This window comes from Leptodactylus fuscus, chromosome 1 (genome assembly GCF_031893055.1).
Source record: "Leptodactylus fuscus isolate aLepFus1 chromosome 1, aLepFus1.hap2, whole genome shotgun sequence".
In the NCBI taxonomy this organism is placed as follows: Eukaryota; Metazoa; Chordata; class Amphibia; order Anura; family Leptodactylidae; genus Leptodactylus; species Leptodactylus fuscus.
This window is the reverse complement of record NC_134265.1, coordinates 110,301,944-110,322,785: the sequence shown is the minus strand read 5'-3', so window position 1 is coordinate 110,322,785 and position 20,842 is coordinate 110,301,944. Positions and strand designations below refer to the sequence as shown.

Below are 20,842 nucleotides of genomic sequence, written 5' to 3'. Positions count from 1 at the left end.
CATTGTGACTTTCCAATGTGCCATTACGGTTACAGCCAAGTCATATTTTAATAGGTTTAGTTATGTTTTACCACTTTTACTAAACAGCATGGCCCAGATTTACTATTAGAGTTAGGCAGTCTGAAAATAAGAGATTTAAAGAGGACCTCTCATCAGATCGGGCACAGGCAGTTCTATATATACTGCTGGAAAGCTGACAGTGCGCTAAATTCAGCGCACTATCGGCTTTCCCGATCTGTGCCCGGTGTAAAGCGCTATCGGTCCCGGTACCGTAGCGCTTTACAGTCAGAAGGGCATTTCTGACACTTAGCCAGGGACGCCCTTCTGCCCAGCAGCGCCTATCGCGCTGTACTGTGGAGCGGGGAGTAACTCCCCCCTCCCGCTCCTGATAATACTCGTCTATAAGTGAGCATAGTGAGCAGAGGGAGGGGGTGTTTCTCCGCGCTCACTCTGTACAGCGCGATAGGCGCTGCTGGGCAGAAGGGCGTCCCTGGCTAAGTGTCAGAAACGCCCTTCTGACTGTAAAGCGCTACGGTACCGAGACCAATAGCGCTTTACACCGGGCACAGATCCGGAAAGCCGACAGTGCGCCGAATTCAGCGCACGGTCAGCTTTCCAGCAGTATATAAAACTGCATGTGCCCGATCTGATGAAAAAAACTCCGACCATTTTAATTTTTGAAATTTTCCAGTAGCTGCTGCATTTCCCCCCTTCGGCTTATATTCGAGTCAATAAGTTTTCCCAATTTTTTTTGTGGTAAAATTAGGGGCCTCGGCTTATACTCGAGTATATACGGTAGACCAAACTAAATAGACCAGATTTAAGACAGTAACCAATTGTAGCCATAACAGTAGATTTGGGCCAAATGTCTTTTTGTAAAAAAGAATTTGCCTATGAACACCATATTCCGACAACCATAATTTTTTTTTGTAGAAACTGTTTGATGTTGAGGTCCCACCCTGTGGAAATCTAGTTTTTTTGTTGTTGTAGATTTTACTGTGGTTTTTTTTTTTTTTTTTTCAACCAAAGCCAAGAATAGCTACAAAAGGAATAGGGAATATAAAGGCATCACTTATACTTCTCCCATCTGCTCAATCCACTCCTGGCTTTGTCTCAAAAAACCAAACCAAAATCTACAACAAGAAAAGCCGAGGTTCTGCAATGTGGGGCCTCGGCCTGAGAGCTCTTTTTTTGCAGGGTAAACTGTAATCTTTGTTGCTACAATTTTCTGGCATATACAACTTTTTTACTCCTTTTATTTTTTGCAGGAGGAGAAAAAAAAAAAAAAAAAAAGTTGTGCATTTTTTTAATATACATCACTCACGTATAGCATAAACATTTTGATAATTCAGAATTGTATGCAAATGGATAATGCAAATGTTTTCCATAGTAACCACCTTTGATCATGGCATCTAGGGCGTCTCTCTGACCAGCATACAGTGTTGGGTTCCAGCTGTATAACATTGCTTCTGTGCACGCAGTATCTTACAGCGCTGACTTAACTAAACAGTAAGGCACTTAAAAGGAAGAGGTTATTGGCAGACAAAATCGACTCATCTTAAGACTTTACCCAAAACAAACTTGCCCAGTTGGCACATGAAGAAATTGAAGGAAAAAAGCAAATAAGGCAAAACCCTCAATGCAAAATATTGAGCATTATGTTTATTTAAAAAGTTCTCTACAAGTGCGTGATGCACCTATACAAATTAAAAATAGAACACAAAAAAGCTTTACATATCACGTACACAGGTATAAAGGAGGGCTTGGGACATCTGTCTCAGGTCTTCCGGTAGTCAGGTAACACTAAAGCTTCACACTCTGTACATGGAAGGAAAGGATGAGGGAGTCAAACTAGGCAGCACCCAGCTGCTTTGAAAGTGGAATGTGTGGGTCCCCTGCACCTTCTGATTTGGGCTCAAGAGGTGCTAAGGTAACCCTCCTCTCCTCCACAACTCTTTAGTCTTAGATTTGTTTTTTTTTTTAAACAATTTTCTCTTTTTTTAATGGTTACTTTTTTGTTTATTTATGGGGCGAGGTTCCATCTCCAGGATGTGAACCGCGATTTTCGTCGGGAGGGGACTGTTTACCAGGCCGGTGCAGTGTTGGCAAGACGTCTCATACGCCTATAGGGAGGAAAAGAGAAGAGGGGCAAGGTAAATGATAAGGAGGTTGTAGGTGTATTCTTAACACTAAGGCAGAGGATCATGTTATGTTCATGGGGGGGTTTTAGCTTCACACTGGCCACTTGAAAAACAATTCTGTACTAAAGATCTTTCTAACCCTTCCAGACACGCTAACAAACCAACATAAAACCAACTCCTGCATCCTGAAATAATCCTTCATCTAAAGAGCATTGCTGCTAAGTCATACTATACAAAAGGCATAAAATGTAATGCGGTGGCACCGCTTCAAAACTGGAAATGCCAACTGCAAAGTCCATTGTATACACATCTACATGCCCGAAGCCAAATAAAACTCTTAAGACAATTCCGGTTTAGACCAAGTTGATGGGAATTATATGTTTGTAATCTCACAGTCTACTACTGTGAGAACTGGTATGTGCTGATGGAATACATCAAGGCCAAACAATAAGCTTTTGTTAGAAGCAACTGTACTAGGATTTAATAGTCATACAAGTGACAGCTACTGCAAAGTATTGCACTACTTTATTAAATTTGCTAGTTTCTGGCTAGGTTCACATCTGCGACGGGCTCTCGGGAAGGGGGGGGGGGGGGGGGACACAAATGACAAACAGCTGGAACTCTAAAATAGTGGCCACCGACAGACTATTAACTATAATCAGGTCCACCAGATGTCCTCTATGCAGGACTATTCTCTCCACCAATTTCTGCCAGTTTCTGCGCAACGTGAACTAAGCCTGACTAATTCTAATATGGCAGTGTATTTTACCACTATGACACACCACAAAAGTGCTGAGTGTTACAATGCTATGAAAATGGCCTAGTGTTTAAAGAGAGAACCTGGAACATATTTATAGATGGACAAAATTGCCATCTGTGTACAAATATAGCATTGGGGACAATAAAGCAATAACAGTCCCAAAAGTTCCCTTTTCTTCTTCTAAGTAAAGTGCCAAATCGAAAACTCTCCTTGCCTGGGGCAGCTAAGGCATTTGTGTAAAGACTCAAAATGTTAGTACATTCACAGCCTTTTCTGTGATATTTCAATAAAGCTACTAGGAAGCTTGTCCTACACCTCTTGTGCTTGTAACAGCTCTTACTACCACCGTTATTGAGGCAACCACCTAAAAGCACATACACTTCCTACAAAAGGCACATGCTGCAGTATATAGAAGAAGGTATTGCACTAAAACATTCATACGGAACCTATAAGAACCAGATCGGGTAATATGGATCCGAATGTCCTCAATTACTGAAAACCAAGACTAAAAGCTACACTTGTGCATTCACAAGTCTCAGGGACGATAAACAATACCAGCAAGCCGGGTATTCATATAATTCCAGCTTATACCACAAAGTGGACAATACTACAGACATTAGTGTCCATAAGCCCTTTAACTGCAAGAGGAGTATCGCAATGCTTTATAGAAATATCTGCTATGAAGTCCACAAAGAACCCAACCGGAGTTCTCCAGTACTGATCGTGTACCGTTTATATTCTGACCTATGCCCAGCGTGAGCCAACCTTTCTGAAACACAGCTCCTAACCTTCCATGAAAACATTAATACTGTCACTACACTGCTATACACGGAAAAGTAAAAATACAAGTCTTAATACTGCACATAAGTACTTCATAAAGCCACCACCTGTAATATAACCAGTGGCGATTCATGTTCCATTAACCCAGCATGCACCAGTAGACTTATACTCTACAGGAACTAGCAGAAGTTAAAGGATTATGGTTAGCATTTGAAGCAGCAAAGCTATATCTAGAACGACATTTCACAAGCATATTTTTGGCACCAGTTTTAAGTATCATCTATCAATATAAAGAATACTAAAGCCTGATCAACAGAAATGAGATACACTAGAGAACGTTAAAAGATTCTGTTGTGGGCACTCTTTAGTTACACAGATGTACTCTTGCTAGAGGAACCTACAATATCTTGTATATTGTAAGTCCCGCTAAGGGGTCAAAAAAAAAAAAGTTATGAGGCAAGAGGGTGATTGACTATCTCAATGTGAGACAAAGGTGCTAGAAGTTGGAAATCAATTATAAGTGCATTAAGCCTCAGGGCCAAGTACCGGGATTAGCATTTATACAGAAATACTTTTCTAATAAGGGGAATTGGGCACAAATGGTGCTACTAAGCTAATGGCGAGCACTGGGAGAAATGTCCAATCCCACCAGCTAAAGTCAAATGAAATACCAACACGACACTTGCAAAGTGCGATAATGATTAAAAGAGCAGCTCCACTGGCTGAAGCACGACAGCACAGACACGGATAGACACACATCACTTCATAGGCTGGTGCGCAAAAGCTGAAAAGTCTTCCTCGCGGACGCTCCGAGGAAGTGCCACATTGTTGTCTATATTCTACCCCGGCGAGAAGCCCGGAAGGAAAAGCGTATGAAACGACGGTGGCACCTGGTGTTCCTGTCCTGGTCACGGATCTTCTTTTCCATTTCTGCGTCTGTGAGGGTCTCCAGAAGAGGACACCATTGGTCTGCATCACCTGTATTTCGGATGGCGATCTCCACTGTTGGCAAGGGGTTTTCACTGAAATAAGGTATTAAAATGTTAAGGGACAAATAGAGGACACAGCTGCATAACAGTACAGCGTCAACTAAAGGTAGAAATCATTGATTCAGTGGCAATGGCGTTCAATAAGTGACCAACTTTTCTTTGAACATATTGTAACTGTAGTACTTTGCTACGGTGTTAGGTCTTTTTTCCCCACAAAATCAATAATACAATGAAGAACTGCATATGCCGCAGCTCCCAAAACATGTTCTTCTTATCCCAATTCAGATCTCACATACACCACTCTGAAGAACTGTTGCGCTTGCAATTCCCTATCGTATAACATATATACGTATATAAGAAAGATTCACCAAAAGGGTCCTAATGTTACTCCACTTGCACAACAATTCTCTAATAGCAATAAAATACATTGCATCACAGTGCTGTTTTCTATGGAAATTTACAATGCATGCTTTGAAGACTTTTCCACCCTAGATGTTAATGGGCGACACCACTTTCTATACAAGTAATACGCAATAGCTGAATGACCGATAATGTTGCACACAGGACCTAATACTGACAAGAGTTAGCACTGAAAAATCTGGGGGGACAGAAAGTGAAGATAAGACAGATAGGCTCAGGTGACAAAGGAATTGGACAACAGGCAGAAACCTACTGCCTGGAGTGATTTGTTGTGTGTAGATGTATCTGTGGTTAGAACATCCAGATCAAAAACCACACTAGGATGACCATGGCTACCTTTGAAGTCAGGTCTATTGATACCTCTCTTGAAACTAGCCTCCTTCACTTCACAAGGGGAATGGAAATACCCAGATGCCGATTTAGTCCTACATTCCCAGGAGTAATTACAGATTAATATCACACTGCCTGCTTATTAAATGGATAAATGTTCCAGAATTGTTAACCCATTAGGAATTTACATTTAATAAGACAGACATTTAAGGAGAGGCAACATATAATTTTTAATATAACAAAGATGATGAAATATCGGAAATATCTCCAAAGTATGTGATTACATAGCTATAAATTTTCATAAGGATTTTTGTTGCTTAAAGGGTTTGTCTAGGATAAACGGAAATCCCTACACCAATCTAAACACCCTCCCCTGCCTACTTTCTAAATAACGTAATAGAAAAAAAAAAAAAAAAAAAAAAAAAAGTATAATCAATCATATTACCCATTTTCTGATTATCCGGTGCCGATCCGTTTCAGGAAACGGATCGACACTACTACTCTCCCCTTCCCTATCCACGCCATCATACTTACCTTCCAGGCTTCTTCCAGTGGGACGGTTCCTCCTCCTTTTCTGACTGCTGCCGTTTCTCCAAGCGCTGCTCTGTGCACGGTTGCCGATAATCCACCTCTACTGCTCAGCTTCCACGCCTGCTCAATAGAGGTGGATCATCGCTGTAGAGAACAGGGCAACTTTTGTTCTGGCAGAATCAGTAAAGAAGGAGGGGCCGTCTCACAGAAAGAAGCCTGGAAGGAAGAGAGGTAAGTAAATAATGGGGTCGGAGGTTGGGCTGAGTAGGTAAGAAAGGGCTAGTAGGTGGGATAGCTAGAAAAACAGGGAGGGGGTGTATAGGGGGAGCAGAGAAAGGAGGGGGTTGGAGTAAGGTGAGAGGGGTTAGTAGGGAAGTTACATAGCAGGAAGCTGAACTATGAAAACAAATACAGAAGATGCCAGGAGCTCCAAGGGACACACAGAAATCACTCAAAACATGGCTAAAAAGGTATAGGAGTGTACATATTAACCCATTAATAAGCTTATTAACCCAAGATAATTTAAAAACAAAATATTTTTTGCCTGAAAAAACCCATTTAAATACCAGTGACCTTCAAGAAGCTATGATATGCACTTTTAATAAAAGTAGAAAATTCCATCCACATGTGCAATTATTTTAGCCACAAGGTGTTACCACCTATGTTTTATGCTGAGACTGACAAATGTTCACAAGTAATGAAAAAAAAAATTGTAAGAAATCTATGACCCTGGTAGTCATCCAAGATAAAATTTAAGCTGGGTGAGCTTAAATCTTATCACTAGTTTCTCCTGGAAGGCATCCCAAGTGAAATGTATTTTGTGTAGAGTTTAAGGGAGGGTAAAAGGGATTCATTTGCATTCCAACTTGACAGTGATACAAGAACATTGATTCACATTTTCAGAATATGCAAACAAACAGCATCTGAGGCGTACAAAACAAAATGAGCCAACCACAAATACTGTATCATCTGAGAACATACTGTTTGTGCTGAAATTGCTATCTGTACTTAAGGCTTTCAACGTTCTAAAGTTATAATCAGTACAATAAGGTTAGCGCCATATGGAAAGGAAGAATCTGCTGCAGATTTACCCCTCACAAATTTAAAGGGGTACAATCTGTGGTGAAATCGGTGACAAATGAATATGCAGCAAATCTTACCATCACCAAAGCTACTTTTAAACCACTTGTATGCTGTTGTAGGGCTGGTTAGTGACATGGTGAATATACCTTTCTTGTGTCAAAACTCAATTCAGCTTTTATTCCATATGTAAATTTCATATGTGGCTGGTGACCAAAAAAAAATAAATAAAAAATTGGTGCTCTGACAGTTGTGGGTCTACGATGAATGCTACGAACAGCTCATTTCCATGAAATAAAAAGTTGAGTTCCGCAGAAGCAAGATTGTACTTAGACACAAAAAAGATATATTCACTGTCACTAACCATCCCTAAAATAGAATGGTTTATAAACAATTTAGGTGGTGATCTAATCCTACAAAGAACATTTCTGCTACATATGCATTTAACATGTGGTGTAAAAAAACAAAATGCATGGCCACTTGCCATCAAAAATGGCTGCTTGGGCCTTCCCTGAGATTGCCGATTGTCCAAGTGATTGGTATGTTTCATTGGAAACTTTCACAGAATGACAAAGTTTAACCATGCTTATAGGGACCTTCCCATCTCAAGGATCATATTCAGACTTGTACCTTAAGTTAACCGAAGCGCTTTACCCAATACATTATCTATCTTGCTCCAATTGCCAGCTATAGCTATTTAGGGTATACTGGGTTTATACAGCTAGTTGCCTAGGTTCCAGACCTCCTTTCTGGTCACAGTTCCTGCTCCCATTCTAGATTAAATTCTTTCCCTCACTCTGCATACAGTTTTCAGTTGCTGAGCCCCAAAAACTAGTTAATAAAAACGACAGGAGGGACAGCTGACACCATGGGAAAACGCCTTTAAGTCAGGGATATAGTGTTATTTGCGGTGTATATATGTTCTATGTAAGTAAACTGGATATTCACTTCAAACCACACATTGTCTTTGTGTATGCATTTTGTCACCACTTGCACCAGTACCTACCTGAATGCATAGGTCTTTTGATGCCAGCTGAGCTGCCCACGGATGCTGTATGCAATAGTGGTAACAAACTCGCCACCCAAGCCAAGCTCTGAACATAACTTCAGTGCAAACTTCTCCGGGGAGTTCTCTTTTTCCGACATATCCCACTCAAACTGGTCAACCAAGGAAATGTTCCCAACGTGGATATTTAGCTGAGGAAGAGCACAAGGAGAAAAACCGCAAACCACAAAGTGAGGCTGCTATCTTTCATTCACCAACACAGCAAAAGTCTCCAAAGAGAGACATTATGCAGATTCGGAACACACACGGCCAGCCTTTTTTGATGTTAGAAAACAGTCATATTCCAGAAGTGCCATGCAAAAACATCATCCAAAAATGAAATCAGCTGTGAAAACTGCACGAATGTCCAAGGATTAAAAAACTGTCTGAAAAAGGCAAACACATCTTACAAGCTTAAAACTACACTAAAAGTAAACCCATGCAACACACTGCAACAACATGCAATGGAGTCAACTGAAAATGCATTTAAGCCATTGTTATATGTTATGGCACAATGTAGAGACAGAATTCAGATGTACCTTTATGATGACTCTCTGGTCAGACTGGTCTTCCAGAATGCTGTCAGTAGGATAAGATTCTATTTGCTGGCGGATAGCTGAAGCAATGGCTGGGACAAAGGCAAGAGGATTGAGGTCTAGGTCGTCACAGAGAATCTCTGCAAACATTTCTGGGGTCATTAACTTCTCTGCAGATGAAAGAGGAAAACAAAAATGTGTCATAACTCTCTTAATAACCAAAAACTAAATATTTATAGCATAAATAGTAGAGATGAGCGAGTACTGTTCGGATCAGCCGAATAGAAATGAATGGACGTAGCCGGCACGCGGGGGGTTAAGCGCCGGCCGACGTCAAAGTGGAAGTACCAGGTGCATCCATTCATTTCTATGGAGCGTGCTGTTCGGATCGGCTGATCCGAACAGTACTCGCTCATCTCTAATAAATAGTATAGCATTTAATATTTCAACTTTCCAAACGGTCTTACTCAAACCCAGCATAAGCAGGGCCTCTGCCTAGCAAGGTACTGCACAATCATTTGTTGTGTTTGACAATTTTTCCACAGGTCTTTAGGACTTGCACAGGCCATAAACATCCAACTCCCAGCACCCCCACAATGAAGATGCTATACCATTTATTGCTTAACCAGACACTGCTTTATAGTGGCTGTGGCTGATACTGTAATTCAATTGAATGAGGCTGGATTTCTATAAACTGTAATACTAGGCACAACAACCAAAAGTACAGAGCTGGGGGCAACACAGTGGCTCAGTGGTTAGCTCTGCAGCCTTGCAGTGCTGGAGTCCTGGGTTCGAATCCCGCCAGGAACAACATCTGCAAGGAGTTTGTATGTTCTCCTCGTGTTAGTGTGGATTTCCTCTCATTCTACAAAGACATACTGATAGGAAAAAAATGTACATTGTGATCCCTATATGGGGCTCACAATCTACATAAGAAAAAAAAAAAAAAAAAAAAAAAGTACAGAGCTGTTAAAGTGGATTGGCTACGGTCCATGGCCCAACAGCAACAATCTCAAGTGAAGACTTACTGGAGCCAAATGGGCACTGATTGAAGATCTTCAGAGCCCATTGTTCAAGCAATGGGTGCAAGTCTTAGCATTCTGACCACCAATACAATTTTCTCATCCATCTCAAAAATTATGAATTCAAGCAGAAGAGTGCACACCCCCTTTAAAACAATTTTGATACCCTATAAGTTGAAAGTCTACATTTTGACAGACTACTAGTAGTGACACAGCTTGCAAAAGATATTTCACAAAATATTGATCAAATTAAAGTAGAAAGTACCATTCATGTTCCATGTGAAGGCATCACGCAACTTCTGCCCATCGATTTCCATGTCCAATCGGATAGGAACTAGCACCTCTGGCTGAGAAGCATTCTCATGAATCACTGCTGGATCATGATCATCAAAACTATAAAATCGAGGAAAAAAATAAATACATGAAATATATTGTTTTGTATTGTCTAACAACTCAAAAAGACAGCTTCACCATGTTATCTATTTCCTGACACAGCTTCTGTCCTCCCTTTCAAGTAATTTCAAACGGTGCCCCCTTGTTCTTGGGTTTTGTTTTTTGTTTTTTGTTTTGTTTTTTTTTTTAACTAAAACCTCTCCCGTACTGAAGTTTACTTATACCTTTAACATATTGAACGATTGCAATAATATCCCACCTTCCTCTTCGTCCCTCAAGGCTATACAGATTAAATTCTTTAACTATTTCCTGACTATCCATTGTCAATATATATGTCCAGATAGTCCATGCTTAACTCTGCAAGAACACGTGTGTGTGTGTGTGTGTGTGTGTGTGTGTGTGTAAGCTTTCAAAGTTAAGCAGCTACACAAAATTGTACAGCTACAGAATCGTGATGCCAGTTATTACTACAGCTTGACCTCCCACAGCAACTATGGCTGTATAAGTCTCCACACACCTGAGAAGGTGGTCTCTCCCTAAGGAGTGACATTATCCCCATAATCTGGTCTCTCAGCCTCTCACTTCTACCAAATCAGTTCTCTCTAGGCTGCGCTGCTAACCAGACAGAAACGGTGCCGTCCGTAGCTGAGAAATTGATTTGGTTATAACCCCGCATTATGCAGTAAAGACTTCTGGGAAAGTCGGGCATGATGTTCAGGGTGCTTCCCAATAGTGGGCAGCATAACAGAGGCACTGTCTCCCTGTTTACATCTTGGGAGACAGATTTGCATATTCTTCCCATGCTCCCATAGGGAAGTGAGGGATGGTTTATCACCATCCCTGCCTTCCCGACAACTGTACGAAAAAACAAACAAAAGAAACCACTATCAGAGCCACCATGATGTGGCTCAACTTCCAGACTGCGTGAGCTGCTGGGTCGTAGAGGAACCAGATCAGTTCTATGGTATAGTATAGGAGGCTGCATTCCTCTTGTAACTGGGGCTAACACATCAGACCAAGTTACAAGGGAAATCAGGAAAAAAAAAAAGTAATGTTAAAATGTCCCCTGAAGTGATTTAACTTCTCCTGATATGTTTTTTTTGCACCAGATGCTCCAACAGATCATGTTTGCACCTGTTCTATTTTATCTATGTCTTTTCCTGAAGTGATATCTCCTGAACTGGACACAGTATTCCAGATGTAGTCCTACCTGCGCTCTATATAGTGGGATTAAAATTCATCACTTCCTGGTTATACCTCTATACAGCTGTCTGATATCAAGATGTCTAGATCTTTTTCTTTTGAGGTCCTAGTTAACATAGACTGACTAAATAAATCACAAAGATCAGACAGACAATGTCTTCCCAATGGAAACTGGGAAATTATATAACATATTTTATCTTTTCTTATCTGTAAGTAAGCATAAGAACTTAGTATCAAAAGGTGTGCAATACAACAGTGATACTACATAACCAATAACACAAAATAAACAAGGATATCTCACCAGAGAGGGAAGGTCCTTTTCTTGTCACGACCTAGGCGGTTTCTATTAATAGTAGTAGAACAGGGCACAGCATCCAAGTGGTGAGAGCTATTAGGCAGTGTTGGAACCCACTGACTGTTTCTTTTTGCTTTTTGTTCCCTGCAATCAAAAACAAAACAAAACAGAGATGTGATGTACAACCAAAAAGAACTGAAACACCCAAAAAATGAACCTTTGCATCTTCATTTAAAGAGCACCTTTCACCACCTCAAGCTCTTTTCCTTTAACAGATGCCCCTTCACACTTCTCTAGCCACCATCATTCTTGAACAATCAGTGCAATTAGTTTTGGTACTTGCTATGCTAACTAGAATATCTACTATCAAGTGGATGGTGTAAGGCAGAAGCAGATGTGATTATGAGCTCTGATAGTCACACCATCTTGCTCCTATCGGACACCACTGATTGAACGTTAGAGAGTACAGTTAGCTTATCAGCACCAAAACTAACTGCACTGATTGCTTGGGAACAGTGGAGGCTAGAGAAAAAAAAAGCCAACTGTGCTGGAATCAGCAGAGTGGCAGCCATTAAAGGTTGGAAAAAGCTCAAGTTGCTGGAGCTGATGAAAGTTACTTTTTAGGTTAAGGCCCCACTTATCGGAAACACAGCAGTTTTTGTTGCAAATGTTGCACAGTTTTTTTGAGCCAAAACCAAGAATGGCTACAAAAGGAATGGGAAATATATAGGAAGTATTTATACTTCTGCTCAATCCACTCCTGGTTTTAGCTATAAAAAACAAGCAAAAAAAACACGCATTTTACCTAAAATCAAGCTTACCTGAGGTAAGTTGGAGGTTCTGTGCTAATAGAAACAGCTTTGTATTTTTCATCGTTTCCATCTAGGATCTCTTCAACTTCCGAAGCTTTCAATAGGGTGACACTAGTAGCTAATGTTGTGTAACCATGGTCTAAAGGAAAACACGAAAAACAGACCTTGTTATACTAACTTCACTGATTACATCGACAATATCAAGTGGTGGACATTTTTTCAAATGAGTTACACAGGTAATAGCACTCAGAAATCTGCACCACTCCCACTGAAGTGGATAGAGAAGGAACATAAATTCTGCATCCAATGCTACATTCATAACAAGGGTAAGGCATTTCCATTCTTAAGATCACTAGAGTTTTCATTAGTCAGATTCCCCACACACACCAATCAGCAACTTATTCCCTATCCTATGGATATATTTTTGTGACAAAACCTCTTTAGGCAGGGGCAAAGCGGTGGCTCAGTGGTTAGCACTGCAGCCTTGCAACGCTGGAGTCCTGGGTTTGAATCCTGCCAAGGACAACATCTGCAAGGAGTTTGTATGTTCTCCCCGTATTTGCGTGGATTTCCTCCCATTCTACAAAGACATACTTAAATGAAAAAAAATATAAAAAAGTGCATTGTGACCCCTATATGGGGCTCACAATCTACACTAAAAGGCTAAGGCCTCACCGTCAAACTAGCACTACTTTCATATCCATATGTGTATATAATCCACGCACTTCTCTAAGTTATGGAGTCAGAGCAAAAAAAATAAATGTTTTAACCCATTTCAAGGAGACAAAATGTGCTCAGTCGATAACAATGCATAAAACGGCCCATTGCTACTTAACATATGAACCAGATACCCTGGTGAGTATAACTCTTTTGCCTTTCTTGGTATGCATTGCCACAGCAATATTTATATCTTATCCATATGTATAGAATTTAAAAAAGTCCCCCCCCCCCACACACAGTTCAGACATATTATAAAAGACTGTATATAATTAAATGAGGTCACATTTACTGCATTTCTGTTTGCACAATATAAGGGAATGTTTCATTCTGATATGAATAATACTGTACATCAAAATATACACGAGTATTACAGCGTTCCATCAGCCACCACAATAAACTATCTGGTCCCCAGCATTATCTCCTATACATCCACAGATATATGGACACAAAGCAAAAGAGAGCAGAGTGTCCCTGTGAAAGAGCGGTATTCGTGGGCACCTAGCACTCCAATACCTTATCATAAAACAACTTGATATGTTATTTATATTTCACAAACATATTCCACAGATATTTACAAACAATATGTATCACTACCAATCCACCAGAGCTATGACACAGAAATGCAATGTAATAAACACTGGCCTTTCTGTATTCGCAAATATCCCAGAATCTTCCTACTGTTCACTAGGGACGAGCACGTCAGGAAGCAAATATTAGGCTACAGGTTAGGGCTGGATGATTACAATTCATGAATGATTATTTTAGGACACTCCCCTTTTTACATGCCATACCATGCCAATGAATTTTAGTCGGTTATTTACATATAACTTATGTAGACTGGATAGTGTACAGTTAGCGACATCTTCTTTAGCCAATAGCAGTGTGAAAACAGGATGGTGTGAATGCAAAATAATTGAAATAACCTATGTAAATTCACGACTATTAATTGAGTGGACTTTCAAATTAGATTATTTTTCGATTAATTACCCAACCTTACTACAAATATATGGTTACTTATGGCTGTGTTACATTAAGCCTGGTTGAACACGACTGTGCAATTACCACCGGCCGTGAATGAAAGGCACAGCCCTCATGTGAATGTCATCTGTGCGTCACCCCTGCTTCCGCAGTCCCATTTATTCAATGAATAGGAGCTGCAGAAGCAAGGCCACATAATCGGACACGAATAGGGCCTGTTCCATTTGTGGTTGAGCGTTGGCCCACACATGTGAATGGGCCCACAGAAATGAATGGATCAGTGTGCCATCCAGGAAAAAACCCACATAGCACACTGACCATTGACACGGTTGTCTGCAAGGGGCTTTAGAATGCGAATACTGCACTGCCAATTGTAACTAATGATAGTAGGTTAGTGGGATGGCTGCAGAGATCCATGGATCTATCACAATTGCCAGATGGCAGTAACATGGATTATGACATGATCACATTGCCTGTCACTGGCTGAGGTGTAAAATCACAATGCTATGATCTTATGCTGCGTGACTACGATTTGCCATGCATCCATATCACAGTGCTAGGTACAATCCTTCACATTGCCCGGCTCTGGGCTGTCACATACACTGGTAAAGCAAGAAGATGATAAAATCAACATTTACATTTCTTCCCATGTGAAGACGCTACTATTTTCTTCCTTTCTTCAACCGTAGCCAGGCGTCTCCAGAGAGAGGGGTACCTCTTGTACAGCGAACCCCTGAACATGCGCAGGTAATTCCCCACCTGTAAACACAAAGACATCACTGGGGTCACAGCATGCACAGCAAAGTCATTGAAGATGTTCCTAGACCTCATGTCAAGTCACTGACAGGATTTAGATACAGGTTACCACAGGACAAGGATCAGGATAATAATGTAGATAAAACTCCTGGTGCTCCTCTCTACACATTATTGTCTGGAGCTCCCCACCCCCTCCCAAGCCTTTGTCTGTGACCCGGCTCTAAACGGATTAGCGCTGCCGTGTTCTCGGGCTCTGAACTCGGACTTCTCAGTCTCGTACCTCGGAGCCGATCATGTAAAATTCGCCATCTTCTTCTAGCTGAAATTTCACCGGCTTTTGGCCGAATGTTTTACTCAGCGCCATGATCATTTTGCCGTCTCCAGCGCCTGGCCCGGCTCATCGAGCATGCGCACTAGGTTCACTAAGTAATGCGTTTGCGCTAAGGAAGCAGCCGCTGATCAAGAGCAAGAAGCATGCGCAGAAGAGCAGCGTGGTTTCCGTCATACGCCAGACCTCTTACGTTGGTGGGCGTGGTTCACGCGCTGCGCGTGTAGTGTGAGGAAAGAGACTAGTAATAATAACCTGGTTTATTTATGTTGTTTCTGGAGTTGTTTGTCTCCAGTGCTTGCTCCAACAGACCCAAAAGCGTATTCTGCAGATTCCTAGCTCCCCAGAGTTCAGAACATGACGACGAAGAGAACCTTTCACCACCTCTAATAAGTCCAGCTCTTTACATCAATTAATAGTCAATGCTCCACTGAGTCTGGCACCGTTGGATTCTCTAGCTCCCCACCATTTCTGAGCAATAAGTTCTGTTAGTTTTGGTGCCTGATAAGCTATTTAGGCTGCATTCACACTGAGTAACGCTGGCGTTTTTTGTGCTTATTTTTGCACATAGCGCCGCGTAGCACCGCATTAACGCCGCGTGTACGCGGCGTTAACGCTGCGCTATTTTGCGGTGGCGTTGCCCGGCGCTGTGTGCAAAAATAAGCACAAAAAACGCCAGCGTTACTCAGTGTGAATGCAGCCTAAGGGTGCATGCACACTGAGTAACGCCGGGCATGTATGAGAGCCGTACACGCCGGCATTACAGCAGACTGCCGAACACTTTCCATTCACTTCAATGGGAGCGCTCGTAAACGCCGCTGTTACGAGCGCTCCCATTGAAGTGAATGGGAAGTGTTCGGCAGCCCTGCTGTAACGCCGGCGTGTACGGCTCTCATACATGCCCGGCGTTACGTAGTGTGCATGCACCCTAAGTCTCTGTACTGTCAGGTGGGCGGTGTCAGGCAGGAGCAGACAAGGGGTGTGATTCTGACCTATGACAGTGGCTGCCTCTGACTGGAGCTCTGAATCACAACCCCTGACACACTGCCCTTCTGATAGTATAGTGCTTAAACAGCGCATCAGGCACTGACACCAACTGTCAGGACCAGAGAAAAAATACCAAATGTGTTGGAATCAGTGGAGTGAACCTATTCACACATGCTAAGAACTAGAACTGATGGAGGTGGTGAGAAGTCCGCTTTGACCCCTTCCAGCCAGTGACAATTTTCGCTTTTAACCCCCGCTTCCCATAATTTTTTTTATTTTTCCATTCCCAGAGCCATATGAGGGATTAATGTTTGTGGTACAAATTGTTCTTCATAATGGTGCCATTTATTATTCTGTATAATGTACTGGGAATCTGGAAAAAAATCAGAATGGGGTAGAATTGGAGTAAAAGTACACTTGTGCAACTTTCTTACAGGCTTTGTGTTTATGGCGTTCAATCTGCATCCAATATGGCATGTCACTTGTCTATGTTTCGGTATAAGGGATAACAAATTTATATAGTTTTATTTACATTTTAACCCCTGACACCTGTAACTTTTTTTGCATTTTCTCCACATGTAAAATGGCACCTTGGTCAGCTTTGAATCAGGCACCAGGGACCTTTTGGTTAAACTCACACAGGGTTTTTTGGTCCAGAACCTGAGGCGGAGGCCGCTTCAGTCGCTCACTTCGCTCTGGATTAGGCCCAAATGAATGGGCCTAGTCGGGAGGGAGTGTCTTCAGGCAGATGTCATGATGTGAATCCGCGTGAAAGAATGAGCAGGTCGGAAAAAAGAACTGACCAGCTCCCATTGATTTCAATGGGAGCCGTCTTTTTGGTCAGGATTTTGAGGCAGATACGGCCTCAAAATCCTGACCAAAAAACCCTGTGTGAACTTACCCTAATGCCTGCAATCAGGCTTCCGACTCAAATTCCTCTTCATTTTCCAACCCTCTAGCTCAGGGGTAGGGAACGTACGGCTCTCCAGCTGTTGCAAAACTACAACTCCCAGCATGCATACTGGCTCTGCTGTTCTGGGAACTCCCATGGAAGTGAATGGAGCATGCTGGGAGTTGTAGTTTCACAGCAGCTGGAGAGCCAAAGGTTCCCTACCCCTGCTCTAGCTCTTCACAGCCAGATGAATGGGTCTAGCCAGCTAACTGTCTTGTGCCCGCAGAATCCATGGCAGGATTGACAAGGATGCTTATATTTATATACACATCTATGTTATATGTGTGTCTTGTTCAAATCTCTGCTTCACATTGGAAGTAATAGAAGGCAGAATCAGGGCAGCATTTGTTGCTGATTTTGAGGTGGAATCTGCCTCAAAATCTTTGTAATTTGTTGCTGTGTTAACATACCCATAGGAGAAGGCAGAACTGACATCCAAAATTTTGTGCGTCTTCCACTCACACATTTTTCACGGCTGTTTTGCATCTACCAGGCCTCTACATGAAAATGGCAATAATAGGACATGTTCTGTTTTCTGATGGTTCGCTAAATTAGTCCCATTGAAAACAATTGATTTTTTATAAGATAAGATAAAATAATCCTTTAATAGTCCCACCCTGGGGAAATTCAGTGTGTTACAGCAGCATAGATAATATAATACTATAAATACAAAAGCTCAAGGTAGAGGCATTACAGTCACAGTAGGTACAGATAAAAAGGTAAATGTAAAAAAGTAGAAGAAGCAATATCACAACTTAAAGATCTTTCAGTTCTCTGTATGGAATGATCTGCGCTTAGCTCGGTGTTGATTGTACAGTTTATCTGCAACAGGGAGGAAAGACTTCCGATAGCGCGCCTTCTCACACTGGAACCCCAGAGTATAATAATCTGAGAGCAAGGGGGGATACAAACATAAAAAACACTGTCACTTACCTATCCCCGGCTCCAGGGCCGCCATCAGGAATTTTGGGGCCCCATACAGCCTAAGGGTGCATGCACACTGAGTAACGCCGGGCGTGTATGAGAGCCGTACACGCCGGCATTACAGCAGACTGCCGAACACTTCCCATTCACTTCAATGGGAGCGCTCGTAACAGCGGCGTTTACGAGCGCTCCCATTGAAGTGAATGGGAAGTGTTCGGCAGCCCTGCTGTAACGCCGGCGTGTACGGCTCTCATACACGCCCGGCGTTACGTAGTGTGCATGCACCCTAAGTGTCTGGGCCCCCCTCGCCATTTTAAAACTACTTTATTTTGCGACATACCAATTCTGTATTACATTTCCCTTTATTTAGCAGCATTACAAGGCTTAATCAAATTCTATTTGCAGGTAAAATCTGCTCCGTGTGACAGCGCCTATAGGGAGCCAACACCATTTTTAAGAGCCCTCTGAATAAATCCTCAGGGCTTTTTCACATTGTGTTTTTGGCCTCCCTTGCCGGTATACGTTGGTAATCAGTCAGAATCAGATGTCAACTTATCCCTGCACGAAGAACTGGCCATTAAAAAAAAGGGGGGGGCCTGCAGTTCTCCGTGCAGGGATAAGTGGGGAGCTGATTGTGACTGGTTACCAACGTATCTCGGCAAGGGAGGCCAAAAACGCAATGTGAACACTCCTTTAAAGTGAAAGTCCCACCCCCAAACAGGCTGCTATGCTAGTAACATGTCAGCCCCTACATCATTATTAATACAAAGCACACGTACCTTTGGAGGTATTGTGTGCTTTGTAGTTCTCCAGCTAAAAACTTATATATTATATATTATTGCCCCAGTTCCCTCTCCGCAGTGCCGCACACCCGATGCCCCAACAATCCCCCCCTTTCTAACATCTTTCCATTGTACCCATTGTACCCATACCTCCCAACTTTTGAAGAACCAAAAGAGGGAGAAATTGCGCGCCGCGGCAAATTTAGCCCCACCCACTTTTATGTTGACTCCGCCCATTCTCATTAATTTACCATTTGCCCGCACACAGTATAATCCTCCTACAGTCACCCGTACATTATATGTACCCCCTCTATCTCTCCCCCAGCTTCATATACACCCTTCATCTGCCCTCAGTTTCATGTCTCCCCCTCCATCTCTGCCCCCAGATTCATGTCCGCCCATCCATTTCTGCCCCCAGTTTCATGTCCCCCCTCCATCTCTGCCCCCAGATTCATGTCCCCTCCATCTCTGTCCCCAGATACATGTCCCCTCCATCTCTGCCCCCAGATTCATGTCCCCTCCATCTCTGCCCCCAGATTCATGTCCCCTCCATCTCTGCCCCAGATTCATGTCCCCTCCATCTCTGCCCCCAGATTCATGTCCCCTCCATCTCTGCCCCCAGATTCATGTCCTCTCCATCTCTGCCCCATATTCATGTCCCCTCCATCTCTGACCCCATATTCATGTCCCCTCCATCTCTGCCCCCATATTCATGTCCCCTCCATCTCTGCCCCCAGTTTCATGTCCCCTCCATCTCTGCCCCCAGATTCATGTCCCTCCATCTCTGCCCCCAGATTCATGTCCCTCCATCTCTGCCCCCAGATTCATGTCCCTCCATCTCTGCCCCCAGATTCATGTCCCCCATCTCTGCCCCCAGATTCATGTCCCCTCCATCTCTGCCCCATATTCATGTCCCCTCCATCTCTGACCCCATATTCATGTCCCCTCCATCTCTGCCCCCATATTCATGTCCCCTCCATCTCTACCCCCAGTTTCATGTCCCCTCCATCTCTGCCCCCAGTGTCATGTCCCTCCATCTCTGCCCCAGATTCATGTCCCCTCCACCTCTGCCCCCAGTGTCATGCCGTCCTCTCCATCTCTGCCCCCAGTGTCATGCCGTCCTCTCCTTCATCTGCCCCCAGTTTCACGTTCCACCTCAGCGTACACAACATTACACTTACCTTCTCCTTCGTTCCCTCGCAGCTCTCTGCGCGCCTCTCTCTCACTGGCGTACAGTTGTAGACGCAATGTGACGTCATCACATCGCGTCTACAAGCCAGTAGCAGCGGCGGCAGCGGCGGCAGCGGCGAAGCGAGGAGCTGGCACAGGTCAGCTCCTCGCTGCAGCCGCATATGTGTCAGCGAGAGAGGCACGCAGCGGCGAAGCGAGGAGCTGACCTGTGTTAGCTCCTCGCTTCGCCGGCTACTGGCTTGTAGACGCGATGTGATCAGCTCCTCGCTTCAGCTGCATATGTGTCAGCGAGAGAGGCGCGCAGCGGCGAAGCGAGGAGCTGACGTGTGTCAGCTCCTTGCTTCAGCCGCGTATGTCTTCAACTCAGATCTGCATCCTCTGGATGCAGATCTGAGTTGAAATAGGACATACAATGACTGCTACAGGGGCCCGGCACACGGTGGCGGGCCAAAACCGGGCCCCCCCCATTTTTCAATTTGTCCGGGCCCCTGATGCCAGTACCGGTAGTACTGGCCTATCGGCGGCCCTGCCCAGCTCCGCTGCAGTCCTCGGTAGTGTCGGCCATCTTCAATAACGTCGGGACGTCACATGACGCAGGTGAAGGTCAAGTGACATCAGATATATCACACAACTAGGCCGAAGCCTGTCTGGAGCGGGGAGAGGTAAGTAACAGTGTTTTTTATGTTCCCTTACCTCTCCCAGGCCTCTGATCATTATACTCGGGGGTGTGAAAAGACCCCCGAGTATAATAATGATGTTTGTGGGGCCCATGGCGTCACTTACCGATCCAGGCACCTGCCAGGATCGGTAAGTAAATAGGGCTCGTTACCGGCTGGAGTAACTCCAGCTGGTAACGGCCTATTAAAAAAAAAAAAAAAAAAAAGGCG

At 43.3% G+C, this 20,842-nt stretch overlaps 1 protein-coding gene across 2 annotated transcripts; it reads right to left on the bottom strand.

Moving 5' to 3' along the window:
• Positions 1-1,988: 1,988 nt before the first annotated feature.
• On the bottom strand, positions 1,989-15,191 carry SMARCB1 (SWI/SNF related BAF chromatin remodeling complex subunit B1). Of its 2 annotated transcripts, XM_075275855.1 has the most exons (9): positions 15,072-15,191; positions 14,674-14,794; positions 12,347-12,476; positions 11,532-11,669; positions 9,900-10,027; positions 8,616-8,782; positions 8,038-8,228; positions 4,572-4,703; positions 1,989-2,123 (listed from the first exon to the last, which is right to left on the bottom strand). In XM_075275855.1, exons 1-9 carry the CDS (start codon positions 15,159-15,161, stop codon positions 2,084-2,086), a joined length of 1,137 nt encoding a protein of 378 aa, XP_075131956.1. In that variant the 5' UTR covers positions 15,162-15,191; the 3' UTR covers positions 1,989-2,083. The 2 variants fall into 2 exon arrangements, with proteins under 2 accessions (XP_075131956.1, XP_075131949.1); XM_075275848.1 differs by having other exon boundaries at positions 1,989-4,703.
• Between the last annotated feature and the right edge of the window lie 5,651 nt (positions 15,192-20,842).